Genomic DNA, 22279 nt, shown 5'->3' on the forward strand with positions numbered 1-22279 from the left:
CTGTCTCTCCCCCCCTCTCTCGCTCCCCCCTCTCCCTCTCAGTCTCCCCCTCTCCGTCTCTCTCTCTCTCTCTCTCTCTCTCTCTCTCTCTCTCTCTATGAAACATCTACCTATTCCAAAGGGAGTTGTGAATGGTTAAATCTAACCTAAATCTAATCTAACCCTTTCACTATTTAACAGAAGATTGCTGCTAATGATTGCATATTGAACTCTAAAATTGACATCTAATATCTAACTTTCATATTAAACCCTCATATTGGACTCTTACTATATGCTCTATATTAAACTCTCCATATTTCAATCCAGGATGAAACTAACATTTTCCTGAAATGTTGAACTCATACATTGCCTCGTACTGAATGAGCTGTGCAGCACTCAGACTGTCCGGTTATTCAAGTGGAAACCCTCAGAGTTAACCACCTGACTGATCAAAAGGCAGAAAGCTCATAAACCAACATGCCGTGATTCTCCTATCCGGGCTAAACGTTGGAATCTCCGTCGGTTTGCCTTCAAGTGGCCAACGATGAGTTCATTTACCGGCCATTAATGAATGAGCAGTAGGGCTTCTCCCTTAAGATAGACACTTTATTGATCCCTTGGGAATGCTCCTTCAGGGAAATTCAAAATTCCAGCAGCGGTAGTACAGACAAGACACATAAACAAGCTAGAAAAACACAAGCTAAAATGCATCAAGACATGGTATAAATAAATACATTTTAAAAAGAAGCATCAGCAGCTGATGTTAGCAGCAATTATTATATCTTATTTGTGTTCTTGTTTAATAAATGGAGTATGTAGCAATAAATAAATAAATTATGCAAGCTCGATCATCAGTCTGTCCTATTTCTATTTCCCTTGATCCACTGTACTCCTCCTGCTGCCCCCCCCCCCCCCCTCCTCCCTCCAAGTGCGGAGTTGTGGAGTGTGATGGCACGATGGTCAAAGGAGTTTATTGGTCTGTTGGTGTGGCATCTGGGGAGGAGCAGCCTGTCTCTGCAGGACAGTGTGCAGAGGGTGGCTGGTGTCATCCAGGATGGCCAGAAGCTTGAAGCCGACCACAGAGCCGGCCCGCCTGACGAGCTTGTCAAGCCTGGAGGAGTCCCTGTTGGTTGTGCTGCCTCCCCAACACACCACAGCGTAAAAAAGGATGCTGGCGACCACCGACTGATCATTGACAGAAGTTTACTACAGATATTAAAAGATCGCAGCCTCCTTAAAAAATACAGTCTGCTTTGGCCTTTCTTGTAGAGGTGGTCGGTATTGATTGCCCAGTCCGGGGCAAGGACGCCTACAGGGGGAACACGGACAGCAGGGAGTGAACCTGGAACCATGGTGGTGGCATGGGGCTCAGGAGGTAGAGCGGGTTGGATGTGACATCGCAGCACCCTCCTGACGGCGTTATCAGGGTCCGTCGTCACAGCGGCCCGCAACGAACTCATTATGACATCACCGGATTCCATAACAGAGTCCTGAGGACATCTCGGGGTTCCATAGCAACCAGAGTCCTGATGACATCACAGGGTCCCCTTAACAACCAGAGTCCTGATGACATCACAGGGTCCCCTTAACAACCAGAGTCCTGATGACATCACAGGGTCCCCTTAACAACCAGAGTCATGATGACATCACAGGGTCCCCTTAACAACCAGAGTGCTGATGACATCACAGGGTTCCAGAACAACCTGCTGGTCCCCCCAGTCCTGTTCAGCGCTGCAGTCACCCCGCCACAGCTCTGGTTTCCCCCGCCCCCTTCCTACTGACTCCATGGCGCCCCCAGGCCCCCCCTGCTGCCCTCTCCTGCGCCTCCTCCTGCTCCTGCTGAGCGGGGGCGGGGCCGGGGGCTACGAGGCCCCGGCGGACCGGGAGGACGTGTTCTCCAGGAGGGCGTGCCCCGCCTTCCTCTCCTTCAGCAACGCCGCCTTCCTGTCCGGCTCCACCGTGGAGCTGGCCTGCCGCTGCAAACCCCATCAGGTGGGAGAAACGCCCGCACTACACCCGCTGACGCTGGCTCAACACCACCCCACACACACCCGCACTACACCCGCCTCTAGCTAACACCCGCACTACACCCGCCTCTAGCTAACACCCGCACTACACCCGCCTCTAGCTAACACCCGCACTACACCCACCTCTAGCTCACACCCGCACTACACCCACCTCTAGCTAACACCTTCACTACACCCACCTCTAGCTAACACCCGCACTACACCCACCTCTAGCTAACACCTTCACTACACCCACCTCTAGCTAACACCTTCACTACACCCACCTCTAGCTAACACCTGCACCACACCCGCCTCTAGCTTACACCACTCTACATACACTGTCCATACACCCACCTCTGGCTAACACCACATACACCCACCCCTACACCTGTACTACACCCACCTCTAGCCGACACCACCCTACATACACCCTCCCTCCACCTGCCCTGCACTAAGGTCCCGGGTGTGTCCAGGTGCGGGAGGTGGTGTGGTTCTACAGGGACCACCAGGCCGGTCCCCAGGCCACCAGGGCCCTGACGGATCTCCATGGCAACCGTCTCCTGGACCCCGACGACGTGCCCCCCCGCGGGGCGGACCTCCAGCTGCGCTCCTCCATCCGCCTCTTCAGCCTGCTGCTCCACCGGGCGGAGCCGCGCGACTCCGGCCTCTACCTCTGTGGCTCCGCCCACCAGGACTTCTTCTATGGTTACGACCTGGACATCCAGGAGGCGGGCGCGCTCACCCTGTCGCCAAGGTAACCAGCGAGCTCCAGCCCTCCTATTGGACGTGGCAAACATCCCCTCTTTACCAACGCTGGCATCGAATCGATGTCCGGTCACTCATTCTATAAGCTAGTGTAAAGTGGCTATAGTTAGTGTAATGTTAATATAGTGACTGTAATGTTGCTATAGTTAGGTTAACATTACAATAGTTAGTGTAATTTCGCAATAGTTAGTATAATGCGATTAAAGTTAGTATAATTTGACTATAGTTAGTGTGACACGACTATAGTTAGTATAATGTCACTATAGTCAGTCTAATGTCACTATAGATAGTGTAACATGACTATAATTAGTATAATGTCAGTATAGTTAGTATAATGTCACTATAGTTAGTATAATGTCACTATAGTTAGTATAATGTCACTATAGTTGGTATAATGTCACTATATGGTGTAACATGACTATAGTATAGTTAGTATAATGTCACTATAGTTAGTATAATGTCAATATAGTTAGTATAATGTCACTACATAGTGTAACATGACTATAGTTAGTGTGGTCACTATAGTTAGTATAGTGTCACTACATAGTGTAACATGACTATAGTTAGTATAATGTCAGTATAGTTAGTATAATGTCACTATAGTTAGTATAATGTCAGTATAGTTAGTATAATGTCACTATATTGTGTAACATGACTATCGTTAGTGTTGTCACTATCGTTGGTGTAACGTTTCCATGGGCGCGGCTATGTGTGTGTGGAGTTTGTGTGGCGGATGGCTGACGCAGCCTCACTTGGCCCGAGTCAGTCTGATTGGACTCTGGTGCTGGGGGAGGCTGCACCTGTGGTGCGGTCAGTAATCAGTATGCAGGCGGTAAAGCAGCCGTCTCCCCACACCGCTGGTGAGCTCTGCTGAGCAGGCAGTAAGGAGGTCATTAGGACTGGACCACCGAGGCTAGGCGGAAAAGGGCAATTAGAAATTAATTATGTGTGCAACAATAAACTTAAGCTCTCAGCTTAGCTCTGCTATTAAAAATAAGCGCTGTGAGCTGAATGTGATTGGCCGGTCATCTGTTATGTCAGAAAAGGTCGAATTAACCACAGACTCCAGATCAGTACTGGAGCCTGTAGCCTGGCTGTTGCCAGACCAACCTCCATCGTAGATTGCACCTTGGTCTGGGGGGGGCTGCTGTCATCTTCCTCAGTACCAGAGGCGTGATCAACGGGCGTGGTTCAAAGGACGGTCCGCAGTTGGACAGTCCTTCAACCAATCAGACCAACGATCCTGATGACGTACTATGCAGAGTGACGGGGAAACTAGCCAATAGCGCGCAAGGGGGGGAATAGCCAGGGGTGCGGGGGGGACGGGCTGGGGGTACTGAACTAGTCCACTGGACGCGAGTGTGCGTTTTCCTGCGTTGTCGCGCCGGCCGGGTCTCTGTCAGGGCTGGGTATTGTCGTCCAGCTGAGGCCCTGTCTGCCCTGGTTTGTAGTCCCAGCGCCGCCCCGGGGAGGAGAGAGAGTGGCCCTCCAGTGCGCCCGGGTGCAGCTCGCCCTCAGTTCCAGGTGTTCACCAGGTACGGGCCCTGGGGCCGCTGCGACCGCTGCGGGCCCCCTGGGGAGCAGGTGAGGGCGGGGCTCTGCTTCCTGCGCTCCCCCTACCTGCACGTCCGCTACCGCGCGGCCAATCAGAGCCTGGCGTCCTGCGGCTCGGGGGCGGTACCTCGAGCTTTCGGCCTATCGGAGAGCGGCAAGAGGCCGGTGGCTCGGCTGGAGGTCCGACTGTGTCACGTGACCTGCCCGACTCAAGCCCCGCCCACCTCCAGCGACCCATCCGTGATGGGCCTCCTGGGCTTCAGGTGAGATGGAATGACTGACTGACAGACTGACTGACTGGATGTGACTGACTTACGCCTCGTGCCCACTACCTCCGTCCGTTGACTGATCCCCATTGACTTTGAATGGGGACGGACGCGCAATGCATTGTGGATCCGTTCGTTCCGTTGGAGCCTTCGGCTCCGTCAAGAAGTTGAAAAATGTTCAACTTTTTCGGCAGCGACGGATCCGTCATCCAATCAGATCGCGTATGCAAATTTAAGCACTGTGACACGACTCGGGCTCTGACGATACTGGAAAGCGGGAAAGCGGGTCATCTTGCAATGACAACGCAACAAGCAGGAAGAAGCGGGAAGGACCCGGCTTCGTTGTTGTTAGCAGGAAGCGATTTGATTGGCTGACGGATGCCTCTGCAAAGACTACTCCCCCATCCGTCAGCCCCGCCTTCCCACGTCCTTTGACTGACGGTGCAGTGGGCATGAGGCGTTACTGGCTGACTGACTGACAGTGACTGACAAGCTGACTGAGGGTGACTGGCTGACTGACTGACTGACTTACAGGCTGACTTACAGTGACTGGCTTCCAGTAATATTATCTTCTCCTGGTGTAGTTCCTCCTCCCGGTCAGCAGGGGTGCCAGTGTTCTACCTGAACCGTCCAGCCAATCAGGTCGTGACCCTGGGCTGCCCGGGGTCACGACCCCAGCACGCGGTGGCCTGGGACCAGGGGTCGGAGCCCATCTATCGCTCTAAACACCTCAAAGCGTCCAACCTGACCTCCACATCTCCCAGGATGCACCTGGACGTGGCAGGTCACCTGGTCTTCAGACCCGCCCACCTGGAGGACTCAGGTAACCAATCAGCTGCCAATCAGGGTCCGTTTCTGATTGGTTGGACGCAGTGTTTCCTCAGGGACATCAGTAGACTGTACCAGTAAAGTGCTACTCTGGGCGCACTGAGCTCAGGGTAGTATGTCGACAGGAGATTTGTGTTCTACTGAAGGTCAAAAGTAGAAGTGATGAGGACAGAGAGCAGACGTCTGACCTCGTTCGGCTGCCCGGTTGTGTTGTGATAACTCAGGACTGATATAGTTCATCTATCTACGACACAGCTCTGCTCAGCTCCATATTTGGTCTGAGAGTGAAGGAAGAAGGAAGGGTCCAGTCACACAGAGGGTCTGAGAGGCTGCACATGGTCACGCCCCTGGGTTTAGGGGGGGGGGGGGTGCTTCGTTTTGATCGAAAAGCGGCCATTTTGTCTGTTCTAACGCACTTCTCCAGGTGGGTAGTTTGAGTCTGACTGTATTCTGGCTTTGCCGTCTCTAAGGGGTCTACTACTGCTGGCTGCAGGGGCGCAAGGCAGCCCAGATACGACTGCTGGTCTACGCCCACTTTGGGCGGGTCCACATGATGTCGGACCCCAGCGTCCAATCAGCTCTCAGGGCGGTGCTGATGTCATACGCTGCCATGACGACCGTCTTCATTATGCTGCTGCTGGCGAGAGCGGGTATCAGGACGTTCAGGAACACTGGACCCTAGATACACACACACACACACACACACACACACACACACACACACACACACACACACACACACACACACACACACACACACACACACACACACACACACACACACACACACACACTCACATGAAGACGCACACTCTCCAAAGCAAAGGACAGAATACAAAGAAAAGCTGCTTATGTAAGAGAATGGCTCATTAATGTTTTGTGTGTGTGTGTGTGTGTGTGTGTGTGTGTGTGTGTGTGTGTGTGTGTGTGTGTGTGTGTGTGTGTGTGTGTGTGTGTGTGTGTGTGTGTGTGTGTGTGTGTGTGTGTGTGTGAGTGAGTGATGGGGTCTAGAGAGGTGTGTGTGTGTGATGGGGTCTAGAGAAGTGTGTATGTGTGTGATGAGTTTATACAGGGATGAGAGGCTGATTGGGTGAGAGAGATAGTGACAGTAGAGACAGTCTGGGAGAGAATGAGTAGAAAGAAAGAAAACTGAGAGGTCTCCACCAGATGATGACGAGAGAGAGGGATAGAGAGAGGTAAATGGCTAGAGAGAGAGAGGTAAATGGCTAGAGAGAGAGAGTGATAGAGAGAGGTAGATGGCTAGAGAGAGAGAGTGGTAGAGAGAGGTAGATGGCTAGAGAGAGAGTTATACAGAGAGGGCTCTTCACCGGATGAGGGCATCTGAGAGGCTCTCCACATGAGAACCAGCTGGGGTCTGAGATTATCCATCCATCTTTTTTTTCTCTCTCTTCTGTCTCTCCTCCCTCTGTTGCTCCTCTCTCTCTCTCTCTCTCTCTCTCTCTCTCGCTATCATGCCCTCGTCTCTCTCTCTCTCTCTCTCTCTCTCTCTCTCTCTCTCTCTCTCTCTCTCTCTCTCTCTCTCTCTCTCTCTCTCTCTCTCTCTCTCTCTCTCTCTCTTTCTCTCTCTCTCTCGCTATCATGCCCTCGTCTCTCTCTCTCTGGTGAGGAGGTTTGGTGTCTCTGTGTGTTTGACTCCCAGCTGAGAGCTTCTGGGTTCGATCCCCAATGTCCCAGCCCAGCCAGGGTAGGGTACCTGCTGACCCTGATCCCGCTGGTGATACCGGAGACGGAGTACGGGTAAAGAGAGTCTTCTTCAGCGTGATGCTGAGGACTCCCCATCAAAGACCGGGATGCATGTACCCAGGAGGGCATGACCCCCATCTGGTCCCCACTAAGGACTGCAGTGTCCCACCACCCCTCCTGGGATGTGGGCTCAGTAGCAGGCGAGTCCTGGTCTGGGTCTGGGTCTGGGGGAGCCAGTAGGCCTCCTGGGGGAGTGGGGTGGACCTCATACAACCCTTTTATTTCATATGATCCGGTATCTAAAACCTGGGCCTCTGCCATAGGCCTGATACCAGAGCCCAGACTCTGACCTGAAAAGGACCTCTTCAAATCCAATAAATGAACTCATCACCGCGTTAAACGAAGCTATTCCCCACAGAGCCCACTTCATGGGGGAGCTGTGTTATTGTGTGTGTGTGTGTGTGTGTGTGTGTGTGTGTGTGTGTGTGTGTGTGTGTGTGTGTGTGTGTGTGTGTGTGTGTGTGCGTGCGTGCGTGCGTGCGTGCGTGCGTGCGTGCGTGCGTGCGTGCGTGCGTGCGTGCGTGCGTGCGTGCGTGCGTGCGTGCGTGCGTGCGTGCGTGCGTGCGTGCGTGCGTGCGTGCGTGCGTGTGCGTGTGCGTGTGTGCGTGTGTGTGTGTGCAGAATGATAGTTATGATATTATAACTCTAGTTCTATGATTGTAGGCGTAGCCGTCTAGGCTACGCCTAAACCAGAGCCAATAAGAGCGCCGTTTTAAAGGACAGGGCATCCAAAGGGGCCTGAGACAGAGGCTCGAAAGGGTCCCTGGACAACCCGCGCAAACACGGCGGGGAGATCCCAGCTTGGTGTAAGCACGCGCGAAACAGGCCTAACCCGTCTAGCACCACACAAGAACCTCTTGACCAGTGGATGGCTGAATATCGGTTCACCATCACAGCCCGCATGGCCAGCCGAAACAGCTGCCGCATAGACCTTGATGGTGGAAAAAGGCAAACCCTTCTCCAATAAGCGCTGTAGAAACGCAAGCACGCTTCCCACCTCGCGATGGGATGGGACAGCGTGGTTCCTGTCACACCAATCAGAGAGAGCGCACCACTTCGCCGCATAGAGGGAAGAAGTAGAAGGCGCACGAGCAGCCTGGATAGTGTTGATAACCGCTTCAGGCAAACCATTGCCCTGCAGGATCAACCTCTCAGGAGCCAGACCAACAACCGTCCCGATACATCGGGCGGGTGGTGCACCGTCCCGTGGGCCTGTGAAGCGCATCCGGTCTGAACGGTACCGGCCACGGCGCCGTCCGTGAGAGCGCCGCCAGCTCGAACGGCTACCGGCTGGCACAGCTGAAGGATGGCGCTGGAGAAGCGGGAAACCGTCAGCCATCTCGCGGTCTCCTCCGGGGCCATAAGCCTCCCTGCCAGCCGACGAGGAGACCAGGGCAGAGGAGCGCAGGGCGATGTCGTTGACCGCCGCCGCAGACTGCGAGGCACAGACGAACACCCTGTCCGTCAGGCCGGCAATCTGCTTCTGGAGGCGGTCGGGGGGGGCAGCGGTTCCTCGTTAGGACGCCATCCGGCGCCCGGACAGAGAAGCGCTGCCAGGGAAGGCTCCAGGCGAGGCTCCAGGCCTGATACCCTCGCCTGGGTATCAGGCGAGGTCTGATACCGCAAGCGCGCGCACGGGACAAGCCCATAAGGCGAAGCCTTGACGGCGTAGCCTACATGAAATAGAACTCCCTCTCTCGTTACTAACTGTGGATGTTGCCAAGCTGTCACTCCAATCGAGACTGGCCAATAGAGACGTGTCTTACATCTTTCGGCGTAGGTCCCGCCCACGAGATTCAGCTCAACAGGGAATGTGGGCGGTGCCCACGTTGATTGGTGCATAGTTTAAATTTTTCAGTGCGTGCTCGCACGCGCACGGGACAAGCCCATAAGGCGAAGCCTAGACGGCGTAGCCTCCATGAAATAGAACACTGCATTGTTGAAAGCTGCTCTTCAATCAATGCTTGTTTATGTTTTTAGCGTATTGACTTGGTTCGTATCATGAAGAGTAGGTAAGTGTTGGCAGGGATATTGCTGACCAGAGGTTATCGAACCAGGTGTTATGGGGTCGGGGGTCGGCTCTAATGGTGGGGGAGGCCTTTGGTGATTCACGACTGCACTTGCTCTCCGTATCGCCACTTTAAGAGGACGGGAAATTGCTTTGACCGACTGCACAACAGCAGAGTAGAAGAGGGAATAGTAAACGATTCCTGCTGGAGTCAAGAGGGTGAAGTCTGCATTGGCTGATATTAAGAAACAGGTGAACTGAAGAAAACGGAACTGAACTAAACAGAATTGAACTGAGGGGAATTAAACTGAACTGTAATTGATTTGTTTTGCTTTTTCTTTGTTTGATTCGATCACTCAAAATCGAGTTAAAATAAATGTCACCTTTTTGTAAAACTCTCAGCAATGTCCACAACGAAACCTTTACCTGGTTATAGAATATATGCCCACAAATGACTAGTGCAACCTTGTGATATATTTTAGTCAGAATTAGATTTCTTTATTTGTGTATTAATTTCATATGCAGAGAAAATATACAATTCAAGATTCAAGCTTCATCAAGATGCTAAAAAATGACAAGAGGTGGTTCGGGACCGCTCAGCCGAGTCAGGTGGTATGTCACCTGACCTCTGTCCTGACACCGGGCTGCGCTCCAAAGCTTTCCCTCATCTACTTCCCCTCCTCCTGCATCATCTACGCCTCTGATACGTCAACTCTCTGCGGGGGGTGTGGTCTGAGCCACCCAGGTGGATGCTGGGATATGGAGTCCACAGTTCTGCAGTCCCCGGTAGAGGGGTTCACGCTCATGGCCTAGCGCTCACTAGAACCTAGCGCTCAACGTTATAGTGTGGATCCATCTGGGGGGAGGGGCCTAGAGGAGCCAACCAGGCCTGGAGTTTCATTTGGAACGCAGCCCGTGCCAATAGATATAGCGGTAGATACATCAGCCCATATGAATAAAATCAAACGTCGGTTATAAGAGAAAGGATGGTTCAGCGAAAGCAGTCTAGTAATCGACTAATTCACCTTCTGCTCTTTATATCACAGAACTAGAGAACATCACATTAGAATGGGTGGAGCGACCACCTGAAGCAGCATTTACTACATCAAGACCTCCACATTAAGGACAGGAAGTAGGCGTGGACGAGGTGCCTCACGCCCCACAGACGGGAGAAGCACCATTCAAACCTGTCCCTACAAAACAAGCGACACAGGAGGAACACCCCTAGTCGGTCCCAGCTGTTTTGCGTTCGGCTCGGTGGAACACCACAACTTTCAGATGTTCATCAGAAGAAGAGGGATAACAAATACATTGACAACATCCGTTTAATTTTTTTTTTGCTAGATTTGGCTTTTCGATATGTTCTGACATTCAAGTGGTCTGTAGAATGTAAACATCTCCCTGCCGGTAGCTCCCCTCACCTAGCGGCTCTTGGAGCTAACGCACTAGCGCTCCCAAGATGGCCGCTCGGTGGGGCAAAGCTGAGGGCGGGAAAACACACACGGCGGAGAGAAATGAACTTTATACACCAACGGTCAAACCAGGAGAACTCGATACGTTTTTATACTGACACAGAACTGTAATATTTAAAGAGAAGGTATGTACAGCATGATCGGGCATACAGTCGTATTTCAGCTCACTTGGCACGTCCATATGATGGAGACTTGACCCTTTGTCCAGACCACATGTTCTCTATATAGATTGTGCTACAAAAACACGAAACCGTAATACAAAATAACAAGTTCAGCCTGGACTTCATTTTCTTTTACATGTTAAACAGAGCAAGCAGCGATACAGAGAGCCTCACGTGTTGTGAAAGATTTCCTCTTTTAAGACGCACGTCTTCACAGACTCCGCTAGCAAAGGTTTAGCTAGCGTTCAGCAGATACCAACGTTGTCATGGTAATACGGTCCTCGCCGTGTGCAAATGCGTCTCAAATCATATTTTACCTGACCCAAACTTGGGTGTGTCTGGCAGGTTTTGTGTTTGTGGTTTAGCACAGACCTGGTGGGGTGCTGAACCCGGACTACCGTATTAAGTCTCAACTTCAGGGTCTACCAGGACTACAGCAGTTAGTCTACACCCTCTACCATGAATACAGTAGTCAGTCTCACTTTCAGGGTCTATCACGACTACCGTAGACTAATCTTCAGTGTTTTCTCCATTGATAACTCGGAATTGTAATGAGAAACAGATACAATTTGTAAGCAAAGGCTTTGCATCAAAAAACAAAGATTAATATAAAATCATGATTAGAATACGGTATATTTCCACAGCGTATACCACACCTTGACATCTAATCCTCTCATTTTTGACACATAGATACACCTTTTAGAAGCCTGCAATATATAAATATTTTTGTGGTAAAACTCTTTAGCACATTCAAGTCTCTCTAAAGTATTTTACAAAATTGATTTCATGGATGTTTCATTGGTTGCTGTCTGCCCAAGTTTGGCAGAGTGGTTTTCTACCAATGAGCTACGAGTATTTAGTCAGAGGCCTTATAAGGTCAGCCTGGTCGGGTATAAAAAGCTAAGCACCGGGCCACGGTCAGACTGCAGAGAGAGGCTTTAAGGCATGGAGTTCAACCAGATAGTTCCTCTCACAGACAAACACACACACACGACATCTGAGAACCAATGGGACGCCACGGACATCTGATCACCAATCCAAAGCAGCACTAGTATGGACTGCAACCAAAAGTCAAATAAGAAGTATCAAACTAGTACAGTTCATATGAATATAGGGTTTCAAATCAACAGTGGGAGGTGTAAAGACTTGATCCAGAGTTATTCACTTTTAAATTGTTCAAATCAAATCAAAGACCGTGAGGCTAAGAATAAAATCAAGAATCAAATGGAAAAAAACACCAAACACAAAAGAATCCCAACTTAAAGTACGTATAAAGTACACATAACGTACATACAGTTACAGGGGTCAAAGTACCCCACCCAGAAGCTAGGCTACTTCGCTGATCCCATCAGCCCTGTCCAGGTCGCCGTGGTGCCTTTGAGCAAAGCGCGGTGACAACCCAAGAGAAACCTCTGAGTTCTAACCCCCGGATTCTTCATCATTCTTGACTCTTCTTGTCGTTCGACGAATCCTTTCAGGACCGGGCGTTCAGGACGCGGGGCCTCGACGTTCATCTGTGAACAAAGCCGTGTTCCGTAACAGAGTGGGAGCTTTTAAAAGCCATGAAAAAGACGGAAACCTGAAAACAAACAAAGACGCCTCAATTCGTTTTTTCTCCATTATCCTCTTAAGTGCTGTTTGCACAGGCTCGCCCGGGTAATTGTTCAATACCAATTTCCTGCAAAAACGATTAAAGCTTTGTCTGTTATGCATTGAAAATCATCCCTGCCGGCCAGAAATCCACTCTGCCGCCGCCGGCAGGAAACAGAGGACAGGATTCAGCCACGAAACGCCATCCTAAAACAACGGCCCCATGTTCCGGGACCCGGGGCCTGGGGGCCCAGGGGACCGACGGGGTGGGGGTCGGGTCACCTCCTCTGGATCAAGACCAGGACCAGGACCAGAGAGCCCCTTGGTCCCAAGGAGGGGGTCTTAACCCCGGGGACCCCTCCCTCTCGACCCTGTGAAGTCGGGGTCTAAACTGAAAACTCGGTCCCCCAATAACGTCCAGAACCCCCACTCCCCATCACCTCTAGGTGAGGGGGGGGGGGGGAGGGGGGGAGCTGAGTCCCCTTTAGCCCTGATCTCCATCTCTCTGTGTTGCCCACCTCTGCTAACCTCACAATCCTCACTATCTGCGCCATGCAGCGCTCAGCCTGCTGCTTAGCAGGACTGACTCCCCACGGTTTGTTTATAGTCACACACACCCACAAACACACACACACACAGACACACACACACACACACACACACACACACACACACACACACACACGTATCCCCCTAAGGTGGCTCTCAAAGCAGTCCTTCCCTCGTCCTCCTCTGGATCCTACTTTCATCCTTCTGGCTCTGAGGGTTTAATGCGGACAACAAGTTTGTGAAATGAATGGTTCTGTGTCTGGATTAGCCGGTCAGCCCCTGAACCATAGCAGAGCAGCGTCCATGTGGAGGTTGTCCTCAAAAAGTCTCTCGGCCGTCCATCGAAGCGCTCTTCCTGCGAGCTGCCGCTGCGGTCCGCTGTGCCCAGACGCTCCCATTAAGCCGGTGGGCTCCACTGGCGTGTGATGCTGAAGGTTTTTCCCGCTGAAACTGGCCGCCGGGCGCTGGGCGGTAATTCATTCGGTTTGGAGGGCAGCAGATAAAGGCTGCGTGGGCCGTGATGAATGGGGGCCGCGGAGGGGTTCTGTGGATGAGTCGAGAATCCAAAATTTACCCTCAACTTTTGCTGCAGCCAAACCATCTATTACTGTCACAGCAATGCACCCCTCAGCCTCTCTCTGCCTCTCTCTCCTCCTCCTCTCGTCTAGTTCTTGTTTCCCTCCTTCTGCTTCTCCTTCTCCCTTCTAAATTATCCATTTATTTATCTTCTTTCTCCAGTCTCTCTTCTTCTCTTCCTCCTTTCTCTCCTCCACTCTCTCCTCCTATTCTGCTGTTTCTTCCTGGAGTTGGAGTTAATAATATTCAGTGTTTGAAGACCGGTGACTCAAACCAGTTCCTGTCATATGTCCCACCAGCTTTTGGCAGTGTTCGCCCAGTACCAGGCCAGTGACCTCGTCTAACGCTGGTTCAGTCTGCAGTGGGCGGCCTCATGGGACCCAGCCAGGAGACAAACGGAAAACGGGTCCTCTCCCTCCTTAAGGACGCTGAAGAGGTTCACAGTCTGCAGGAGGGGTGCTCAAGACCTCGGGGGCTGTGAGGTGTGGTCCAATCCCCAGCCAAGATGCAAGGGTTCTGACGTGTCGTTCTTCCCCGTGTGACACCCCCCCCCCCATCCCAACCGTTCCTCCTCCCAGGACCCCCACACCGTGGGCTGGGCCAGGCTATTGTCACCAGTCCGGACGTCGGACGACATCCTCTCTGTGGAGCTCCAACACCTCCCATCTGGGTCCTTCCCCCTGCCCCCCTCCCCCCCCCCCCCGGGGTCCTCCTAGATCCTCTTCCCCTCCAGCCCGTCCCCGTCTCCCCCTCCCGCCCCGCCCTCCAGCTCCTCCTCCGCCTCCCCCCCGCCCCAGGCCAGCCTGCGGGTCCTGGGGCCGGGGGGCCCACACCGCTAGAGGGCCGTGATCTGGGTCACGTCCGTGTTGGAGTTCCCCTGCTTGTCCCCCCTCTGGGTGTGGGGGTGGTCCACCCCCACCAGCGGCAGCTCCACGCCTAGTCACGCCGGGTGGGGGTTCCCCCCGCCCGGCCCCCCCCCGCCGCCGCCGCCACCGCCGCCGCCGCCGCCCCCCTTGCAGCTGTAGGCGGCGGCCACCTCGCGGGCGATGCTGCGCATGCGGCCCGACTGCTGCGTGTCCAGGCGGAACGGCGACGGGTGGCAGAACTCCCGGAAGCAGCGCTTGAAGTTCTCGTCCAGGAAGGCGTAGAGGACGGGGTTCAGGCTGCTGTTGACGTAGCCCAGCGCGATGCAGAAGTGCATGAGCACCAGCGTGAACAGGCTGCCCAGGTTGAAGCCCAGCGACTGCGCCAGCGCCATGATCTGCACGGGCGTCCAGCAGACCACGAAGGCGACCACCACCGCCAGCACCATGCGCGTGATGCGCCGCAGGTTGCGGTCCTTCTCCTTGGAGCCCGAGAGGATGCGCACGCTGCGGAGGCGCTTCACCATCAGGCTGTAGCAGATGCTGATGATGGCCACCGGGATGAGGAAGGAGAAGAGGAAGACGCAGGTGCCGAAGACGGGGTCCCAGTAGCCGCGGGGGTCGGGCAGCACCACGATGCACTCCACGCCTGGCGAGGAGACACACGTGGTTTGGTTAATGGCATGTTGTGAACACGAGGCAGAACACACACCCCCCCCTCGTCTTATCACTCATCTGTGGGGTCTAAATACGCTGATACTTGATCGGTGTGCGTCTCGGACACTTTGTTTCCACGTTATTTGCTGCATGTCGAGGTCTGGGTCCAAGTCATTCACAGCGTCTGCTCTCTGCTCTCTAACACATGGTGCCTCATGACGTTCTCCAACACCTCTGCTCGCTGCTCTTCGCTCACTGCTCTCTGCTCTCTGCTCTTCGCTCTCTGCTCTCCTCACTCTGCTCTCTGCTCTCTGCTCTCCACTCTCTGCTCTCTGCGCTCTGCTCTCTGCTCTCTGCTCTCTGCTCTCTGCTCTTCGCTCTCTGCTCTCCTCACTCTGCTCTCTGCTCTCTGCTCTCCACTCTCTGCTCTCTGCTCTTCGCTCTCTGCGCTTGGCTCTCGGCTCTGTGCTCAGTGCTCCCTGTTCCCTAAATCCTGTTGTCTCATGTTGCTCTCCATCACTTCAATGTCTGCTCTGAAAGAGCAAGTGCTGATGTTTTATTTGCAACACATAACACCACGTCGTACAAAAAACAATAAAATACACAATCTTGGAGGAGCGAGTCGCCTATAGAAAGGGTTTGATACAAGAGGTGGACCTCCATCACAACAAAGAGAGTACAAGGTGGACCCCCATTGCCACAAAGAGAGGTTGCAGGCAGGGGGGACAATTCAATCTATAAATAGTCTATATATACCAGGATAATTACTGTATGCAAAATAATTGAGGAGGCGGGAAACATCATCGAGATACACACGAACACACACACACACGCGCACACACACACACACACACACACACACACACACACACACACGCACACATACACACAACCACACAAAGAGATGCACACACTCACACACACATAAGTGCCCAACCGCACACGTGCATACACACATGTAGAGACATAAATGGGAGTGAGAGAGATCGCCCGGAGGGATGATTTGATTATAGTTGAAAGCATGATGAAATAATGAATTAAGTTGGTGATTCCAGCTGACGGGAGTGATGAATAAATGAATTGCTGTTGACAATAGAAAGAGAAGACCGAGATAGAACCCTTGAATGAACGACATAGTGACCGAGAAGATGAATACATTAATAATAACTGTGGACCATTAAACGGTGTCTTAATGGATGGATGAAGGCCTGGTGACAGAACAGAGCCTGATGACTACGGAGGAGGATGATTGCATGAATGAGGGGGTTCATGTGGGGTACAGGATGTGGGAACGATGTCATGGTAACGGCCCACGCAGAGGGGTGTGGGGGGGGGGGGGCTACAGATTGAAGCACCAAAACAATATAAGGACAATTTGGATCCTAATAAAGGACCCATGTCATGAGGTCCGTCATTCAGAGCTCTGGGATGAGGGGGGGGGGGGGGGCACGCCCACCATGACATCACAGCCCTTCCCACTGACATACTCCGACCTCTCATCCAATAGGAGGACAGCATAGGGTAGTGGGTGTACAGGGGGGAGTTTTCTTCTGACATATGTCCATATTGTAAGTCATATAACAGCGTCTGCTAAACGCCCTAAATGTAAAATGTAATGAGTGGTCTGAAGAGACAGGCAACTCGTTCTGGGGGTTATGTGGAACAGAGGCAGCTGAGCCCTAACTGAAGTGTGTTCTCAGAGATGTGCGAAGGTTACACTCATGGTAACACTCAGGCGTCTGGTTCAAACGTTGAGCGGCACTCAGAGAACGTCTCCCACGGACGTACGAGGTCCCCGTTCTGATCCTTTCAGTGGGCGGTGTGATGCTGGTTCAAACAGGGCTGAGCCGTTCTGGAAACTCTGGGCTCTCACGGTTTATTGTAGACATAAACAACATCCCCAAGGGCACACACACGCACATGCACACGCTTGCACACAGACACAAACACACACATACATACACACATACACACACACAGACACACACTCACACACACTCACACACACACACACACACACACACACACACACACACACACACACGTCTCTGTCACACAAACATACTCACACACACACACACACACACACACACACACACACACACACACACACACACACACACACACACACACACACACACACACACACACACACACACACACACACACCTAGGGACAGTAAGCTCTCTCGCTCTCTCATTCTCTCTCTCTCTCTCTCTCTCTCTCACTCTGGCTCTCACTCCATCTCTCTCTTTCTCTCTTTCTCTCTCTCTCTCCATCTCTGTCTGTTTCTCTCTCTCCCTCTCTCTCTCTGTCTGTCTCTGTCTGTCTGTCTGTCTATCAGAGTGGAGGAGGAGGAGGAGGAGGAGGAGGAGGAGGAGGAGGAGGAGGGAGGAGGAGGAGAGGAGCGTCAGAAGGGGGTGAAGGTTTGGCCCGAGTGCCGGGTCTCTTCAGCTGAGCGACCGGGTCGTTCTGAGCGGGCGGCAGATGGTCTGACGGTGAAGTGGTCTGACACGAGGCGCGTTAGTCCTCCGCTCTGTGTGTCCCCTCAGGGACGCCGTATGCTACAGACAGACAGTCCTACTGACGTCACATGAGGCTTGTTCCAATTCGTTCACTCGTTTCCTCACTCCCTAATCCCTTTAGAGGGGACACTGTGTAGTGCACTATCTAGGGAACAAGGAAGGAACTCTTTCTCCATGAGTCCGACATCCATCGGGCGATGTGTGTGTGTGTGTGTGTGTGTGTGTGTGTGTGTGTGTGTGTGTGTGTGTGTGTGTGTGTGTGTGTGTGTGTGTGTGTGTGTGTGTGTGTGTGCGCGTGTGTGTCTGTGTGAGGGATAGAGTGGTAAGGACAAGATGTCCGAAGGGAAAGCAGTAAGGGTGTACCGCTCAGCTGAGTGGCTTCGAAACAAGTTCATCTCTATGCGATCTAAATCATTAATCTTTAAAAAGCACCGACATCACCACCATCACCATCCCCACATCATCACCTAATCCTCCACCATCACAATCCCACCACCACCACCACCACCACCACAACCATCACATCTCACCACCTACTCCTTCACCACCACAAGCTCCAACTCCGCCACCACCACCACTTGCATCACCAGCACAACCAATATCACCATCACCATCACAAGCACCCCCACCACCACCCAAATCAACACCACCAGCACCATAGTAAGTAATCTGAGTAATCTGTTTCCTCGCTGGCCTCTGCCTGCTCCCGGAGGAAAGATCTTTGACCCCAATTACTGATCAGAGAGGAGAGGAGGGGAGAGGTGGGAGACCGAGGAGGGGAGAGGAGGGAAGAGAAGAGGAGAGGAGGGGAGAGGGGGGAGAGGAGGGGAGAGGAGGGAGAGAAGAGGAGAGGAGGGTAGAGTGGGGAGACGGAAGAGGGGAGAGGGGGGAGAGGAGAGAGAGGAGGGGAGAGGGGGGAGAGGAGGGGAGAGGGGGGGGAGAGGGGGGGGAGAGGAAGGAGAGAGGGGAGAGGGGGAAGAGGGGGGAGACCGAGGGGAGATGGGGGAGAATGAGGAGGGGAGAGAGGAGGTGATAAGAGAGAGGGGATGATGGGGGGAGGAGGAGGAGGGAGAGGAGAGGTGAGAAGAGGAGGAGAGCCTGAGAGGAGAGGCAGAGGTGGGGAAGAGGAGCAAAGCACCACTCATGCCCTCTGCAACACACAGGGAGACTAATAAAGTTGATGATGGAGGCCACAGCTGACTCGAGGCTAGCGTTTGGGATCGATAGTTAACCGCCAAACAACCACTCAGCTGCTAATGCAATGCATTACACAACTGTTGACTGACATCAAGGAGGGAGTGTGTGTGTGTGTGTGTGTGTGTGTGTGTGTGTGTGTGTGTGTGTGTGTGTGTGTGTGTGTGTGTGTGTGTGTGTGTGTGTGTGTGTGTGTGTGTGTGTGTTGTGTAAGAAGCAGCCCTCGGGCTAACGTAGTTGCCGTGAGATCTAATGCTACTGCGGCACGGGTCAACCATCATAGATAACATCACATGCTAACCACCACAGCTAATGGAGAGCTAAAATAGATTTGATAGAAGGCTAATCAGTTGTCTATCCTCTGTGCACTCTAATAATCACTAAAATAATCGAACATTTGCGTTGAGCTGCAAAGAATCTCTCTCTCTCTCTCTCTCTCTCTCTCTCTCTCTCTCTCTCTCTCTCTCTCTCTCTCTCTCTCTTCTCTCTCTCTCTCTCTCTCTCTCCCTCTCTCTCTCTCTCTCCCTCTCTCTCTCCCTCTCTCTCTCTCTCACTGATCAATAAGCAAAGGAGAGAGTGGGTGAGAGGGAGAGAGATATTGATTCTGTATGAGAGTAGTCATGCAAGTGAAGTTGAACGTAATTGAAACATGTGTGTGCGTGTGCGTGTGTGTGTGTGTGTGTGTGTGTGTGTGTGTGTGTGTGTGTGTGTGTGTGTGTGTGTGTGTGTGTGCGTGTGTGCGTGTGCGCGTGCATGTGTGTGTATGTGTGTGTGAGCGTGTGCGCGTGCGTGTGTGTGTGTGTGTGTGTCTTACTGCTCATATCCTCCTCAACGTCCCCCCATCACCATGGCCGGGACCCCGATGGCGGAGGCCAACACCCACACGCAGATATTCACCACCTGCAGGTTGCCATGGCAACACCACCCCATAGGAAACACACTGATCAGAGAGGGAGGGACCCTACGGCCAGCGCCATCCCATAATACAAAACAGGATGCTGGATTTTTGTTATCCTTGTCTCCAGCGATATGTTTAGATCGTGAGACAATGTAATCCTTAGGTTATTAGAGGCAGGTAGGGGTTAGACAGTACAGGGACAGGTCATTAAGAGGCAGGTAGGGGTTAGACAGTACAGGGACAGGTCATTAAGAGGCAGGTAGGGGTTAGACAGTACAGAGACAGGTCATTAAGGAGCAGGTAGGGGTTAGACAGTACAGGGACAGGTCATTAAGGAGCAGGTAGGGGTTAGACAGTACAGAGACAGGTCATTAAGGAGCAGGTAGGGGTTAGACAGTACAGAGAGGTCATTAAGGAGCAGGTAGGGGTTAGACAGTACAGAGACAGGTCATTAAGGAGCAGGTAGGGGTTAGACAGTACAGAGACAGGTCATTAAGGAGCAGGTAGGGGTTAGACAGTACAGGGACAGGTCATTAAGGAGCAGGTAGGGGTTAGACAGTACAGGGACAGGTCATTAAGGAGCAGGTAGGGGTTAGACAGTACAGGGACAGGTCATGAAGGAGCAGGTAGGGGTCATGGAGGGGTCATGGAGGGGTCGTGACCTTGGCCTTGTGGGGGGTCCTCATGTCCAGGGCCTTGACGGGGTGGCAGACCGCCACGTAGCGGTCCATGCTCATCACCGTCAGGGTGAAGGTGCTGGTGAACATGTTGTAGTAGTCGATGGACACCACCGCCTTACACAGGGCGTTCCCGAACGGCCAGAAGCCCAGGAACACATCGGTGCCCTGGGGGATAGATGATCCCGATGTTTACATGTTGGTTTGTAAAAGGCTGAGCTAGCATTATTGAGCTATGCTAAAGGATACACGTTGGTTTATAACAGTTGAGGTATCATTGTGAAGCTATGCTCATTTCTACATGATTCCAGGCTGGATTGCTCACTCAGACTGTACATCGATGTTTAAATCCAATTATCTTAACTATATTAGGTTACGTCTCATTATGTTGATCTATCAATACGTTTATCATCTTCAATACACAAACTTAATGATGCATTGACGTAACGATATATAAACTTATTGATGCATTAACGTAACGATATTAAACTCGATAATGCATTAACGTAACGATATTTAAACTTAATGATGCATAAATATACGATGTTTAAACTTGAGGATGAATAAACCTAATTATGATCAATAACAATCAACGGCAGGTTTGGCTATTCTAGTACTTATATACAATGTACTGTCCTTCGCAATACTGCAGAGTATAAATGCATACTACTCCATACTGATGTACATCACAGCAGGGTTATTATGGTCTGTTACCTGGAAGGGCAGTGTGGCCAGAACCAGAGCATCTGCCAGGGCAAGGTTGAAGATGTAGATGTTAGTGCAGTCTTCATCTTAGTGTACCTGGAGAGAGAGAGAGAGAGAGAGAGAGAGAGAGAGAGAGAGAGAGAGAGAGAGAGAGAGAGAGAGAGAGAGAGAGAGAGAGAGAGAGAGAGAGGAGAGAGAGAGTGAGAGAGAGAGAAGAAAAAGAGAGAGAGAGAGAGAGAGAGAGAGAGAGAGAGAGAGAGAGAGAGAGAGAGAGAGGGAGAGAGGGAGAGAGATGAGAGAGAGAGAGAGAGAGAAAAGAGAGAGAGAGAGAGAGAGAGAGAGAGAGAGAGAGAGGAGAGACAGAAAAAGAGAGAGAGAGAGAGAGAGAGAGAGACAGAGAGAGAGAGAGAGAGAGAGAGGACAGAGACAGAGACAGAGACAGAGAGAGAGAGAGAGAGAGAGAGAGGAGAGAGAGAGAGAGAGAGAGAGAGAGAGAGACAGAGACAGAGACAGAGACAGAGACAGAGAGAAGGATGTTTCAATTTCAAGACTAGCGTCCTGGCCCTCTGTGGACCTGGCCTCTTTAGACCAGACCTCTTCAGACCTGACCCCCTGTAGACTGTGTCCCAGGGGCTTCACAGTGAGCTCTGAAGCTGTGTGGAGGTCATCCCAGCCCCAGTAGGACCACTTCAGAAGATGTATGATGGTTGAGCTCTAACCAGGCTGGTTATTAAATCATCCGGGGACACTGTCCCTCCAGTCTGCTCCACTTCCTGCTGATCTGCTGCTGCAGGAAATGCCTGACACAGACTCAGTCCAGCGCGGTTCCCAACACACTCCATCACGCTGAGTAACCTCTGGGTCAGAGGAACGATTCCCCGCCGAGAACCTCAGCCCATAGTAAGGTAAAAACCTATCTCTTCAGACTAGCCTATGGACTATGATATGGCTAAATGGACTATTTATTTTTGATAATTTTTCAAATATTTGATCTTTGTGTGACCTTGTGTGTCCTGAAAGGCGTTTTAAAGTAAATGTATTATTTATTATTATTATTTAATGTATTACCTTTACTACTCAAGTATTATAGTAGTACTATATTTTAGAGCTGTCAGTTAAACGCGTTATTAACGGCGTTAACGCAAACCAATTTTAACGGCGTTAAAAAATTATCGCGCGATTAACGCAAATATTTTATTTACAAAAAATAATAATATTTTTTTTTTTTCTTTGGCTCAAAAC

At 51.8% G+C, this 22279-nt stretch overlaps 2 protein-coding genes across 2 annotated transcripts; one reads left to right on the plus strand and one right to left on the minus strand.

Annotated features, from left to right (window-relative positions):
• Positions 1 to 893: 893 nt before the first annotated feature.
• On the plus strand, positions 894 to 6197 carry LOC132458135 (Ig-like V-type domain-containing protein FAM187A). Its single transcript, XM_060052670.1, has 5 exons — positions 894 to 1971; positions 2459 to 2739; positions 4202 to 4567; positions 5155 to 5393; positions 5869 to 6197. The coding sequence occupies exons 1-5, from the start codon at positions 1657 to 1659 to the stop codon at positions 6078 to 6080; spliced, it is 1413 nt and encodes a 470-aa protein (XP_059908653.1). The 5' UTR covers positions 894 to 1656; the 3' UTR covers positions 6081 to 6197.
• Positions 6198 to 14289: 8092 nt separating this feature from the next.
• Positions 14290 to 20374, minus strand: LOC132458143 (nociceptin receptor-like). Its single transcript, XM_060052681.1, has 3 exons — positions 20318 to 20374; positions 19572 to 19657; positions 14290 to 15030 (listed from the first exon to the last, which is right to left on the minus strand). Exons 2-3 carry the CDS (start codon positions 19576 to 19578, stop codon positions 14459 to 14461), a joined length of 579 nt encoding a protein of 192 aa, XP_059908664.1. The 5' UTR covers positions 19579 to 19657; positions 20318 to 20374; the 3' UTR covers positions 14290 to 14458.
• Positions 20375 to 22279: the final 1905 nt, after the last annotated feature.

The sequence above is a fragment of the Gadus macrocephalus genome, chromosome 1 (genome assembly GCF_031168955.1).
Source record: "Gadus macrocephalus chromosome 1, ASM3116895v1".
Classification (NCBI taxonomy): Eukaryota; Metazoa; Chordata; class Actinopteri; order Gadiformes; family Gadidae; genus Gadus; species Gadus macrocephalus.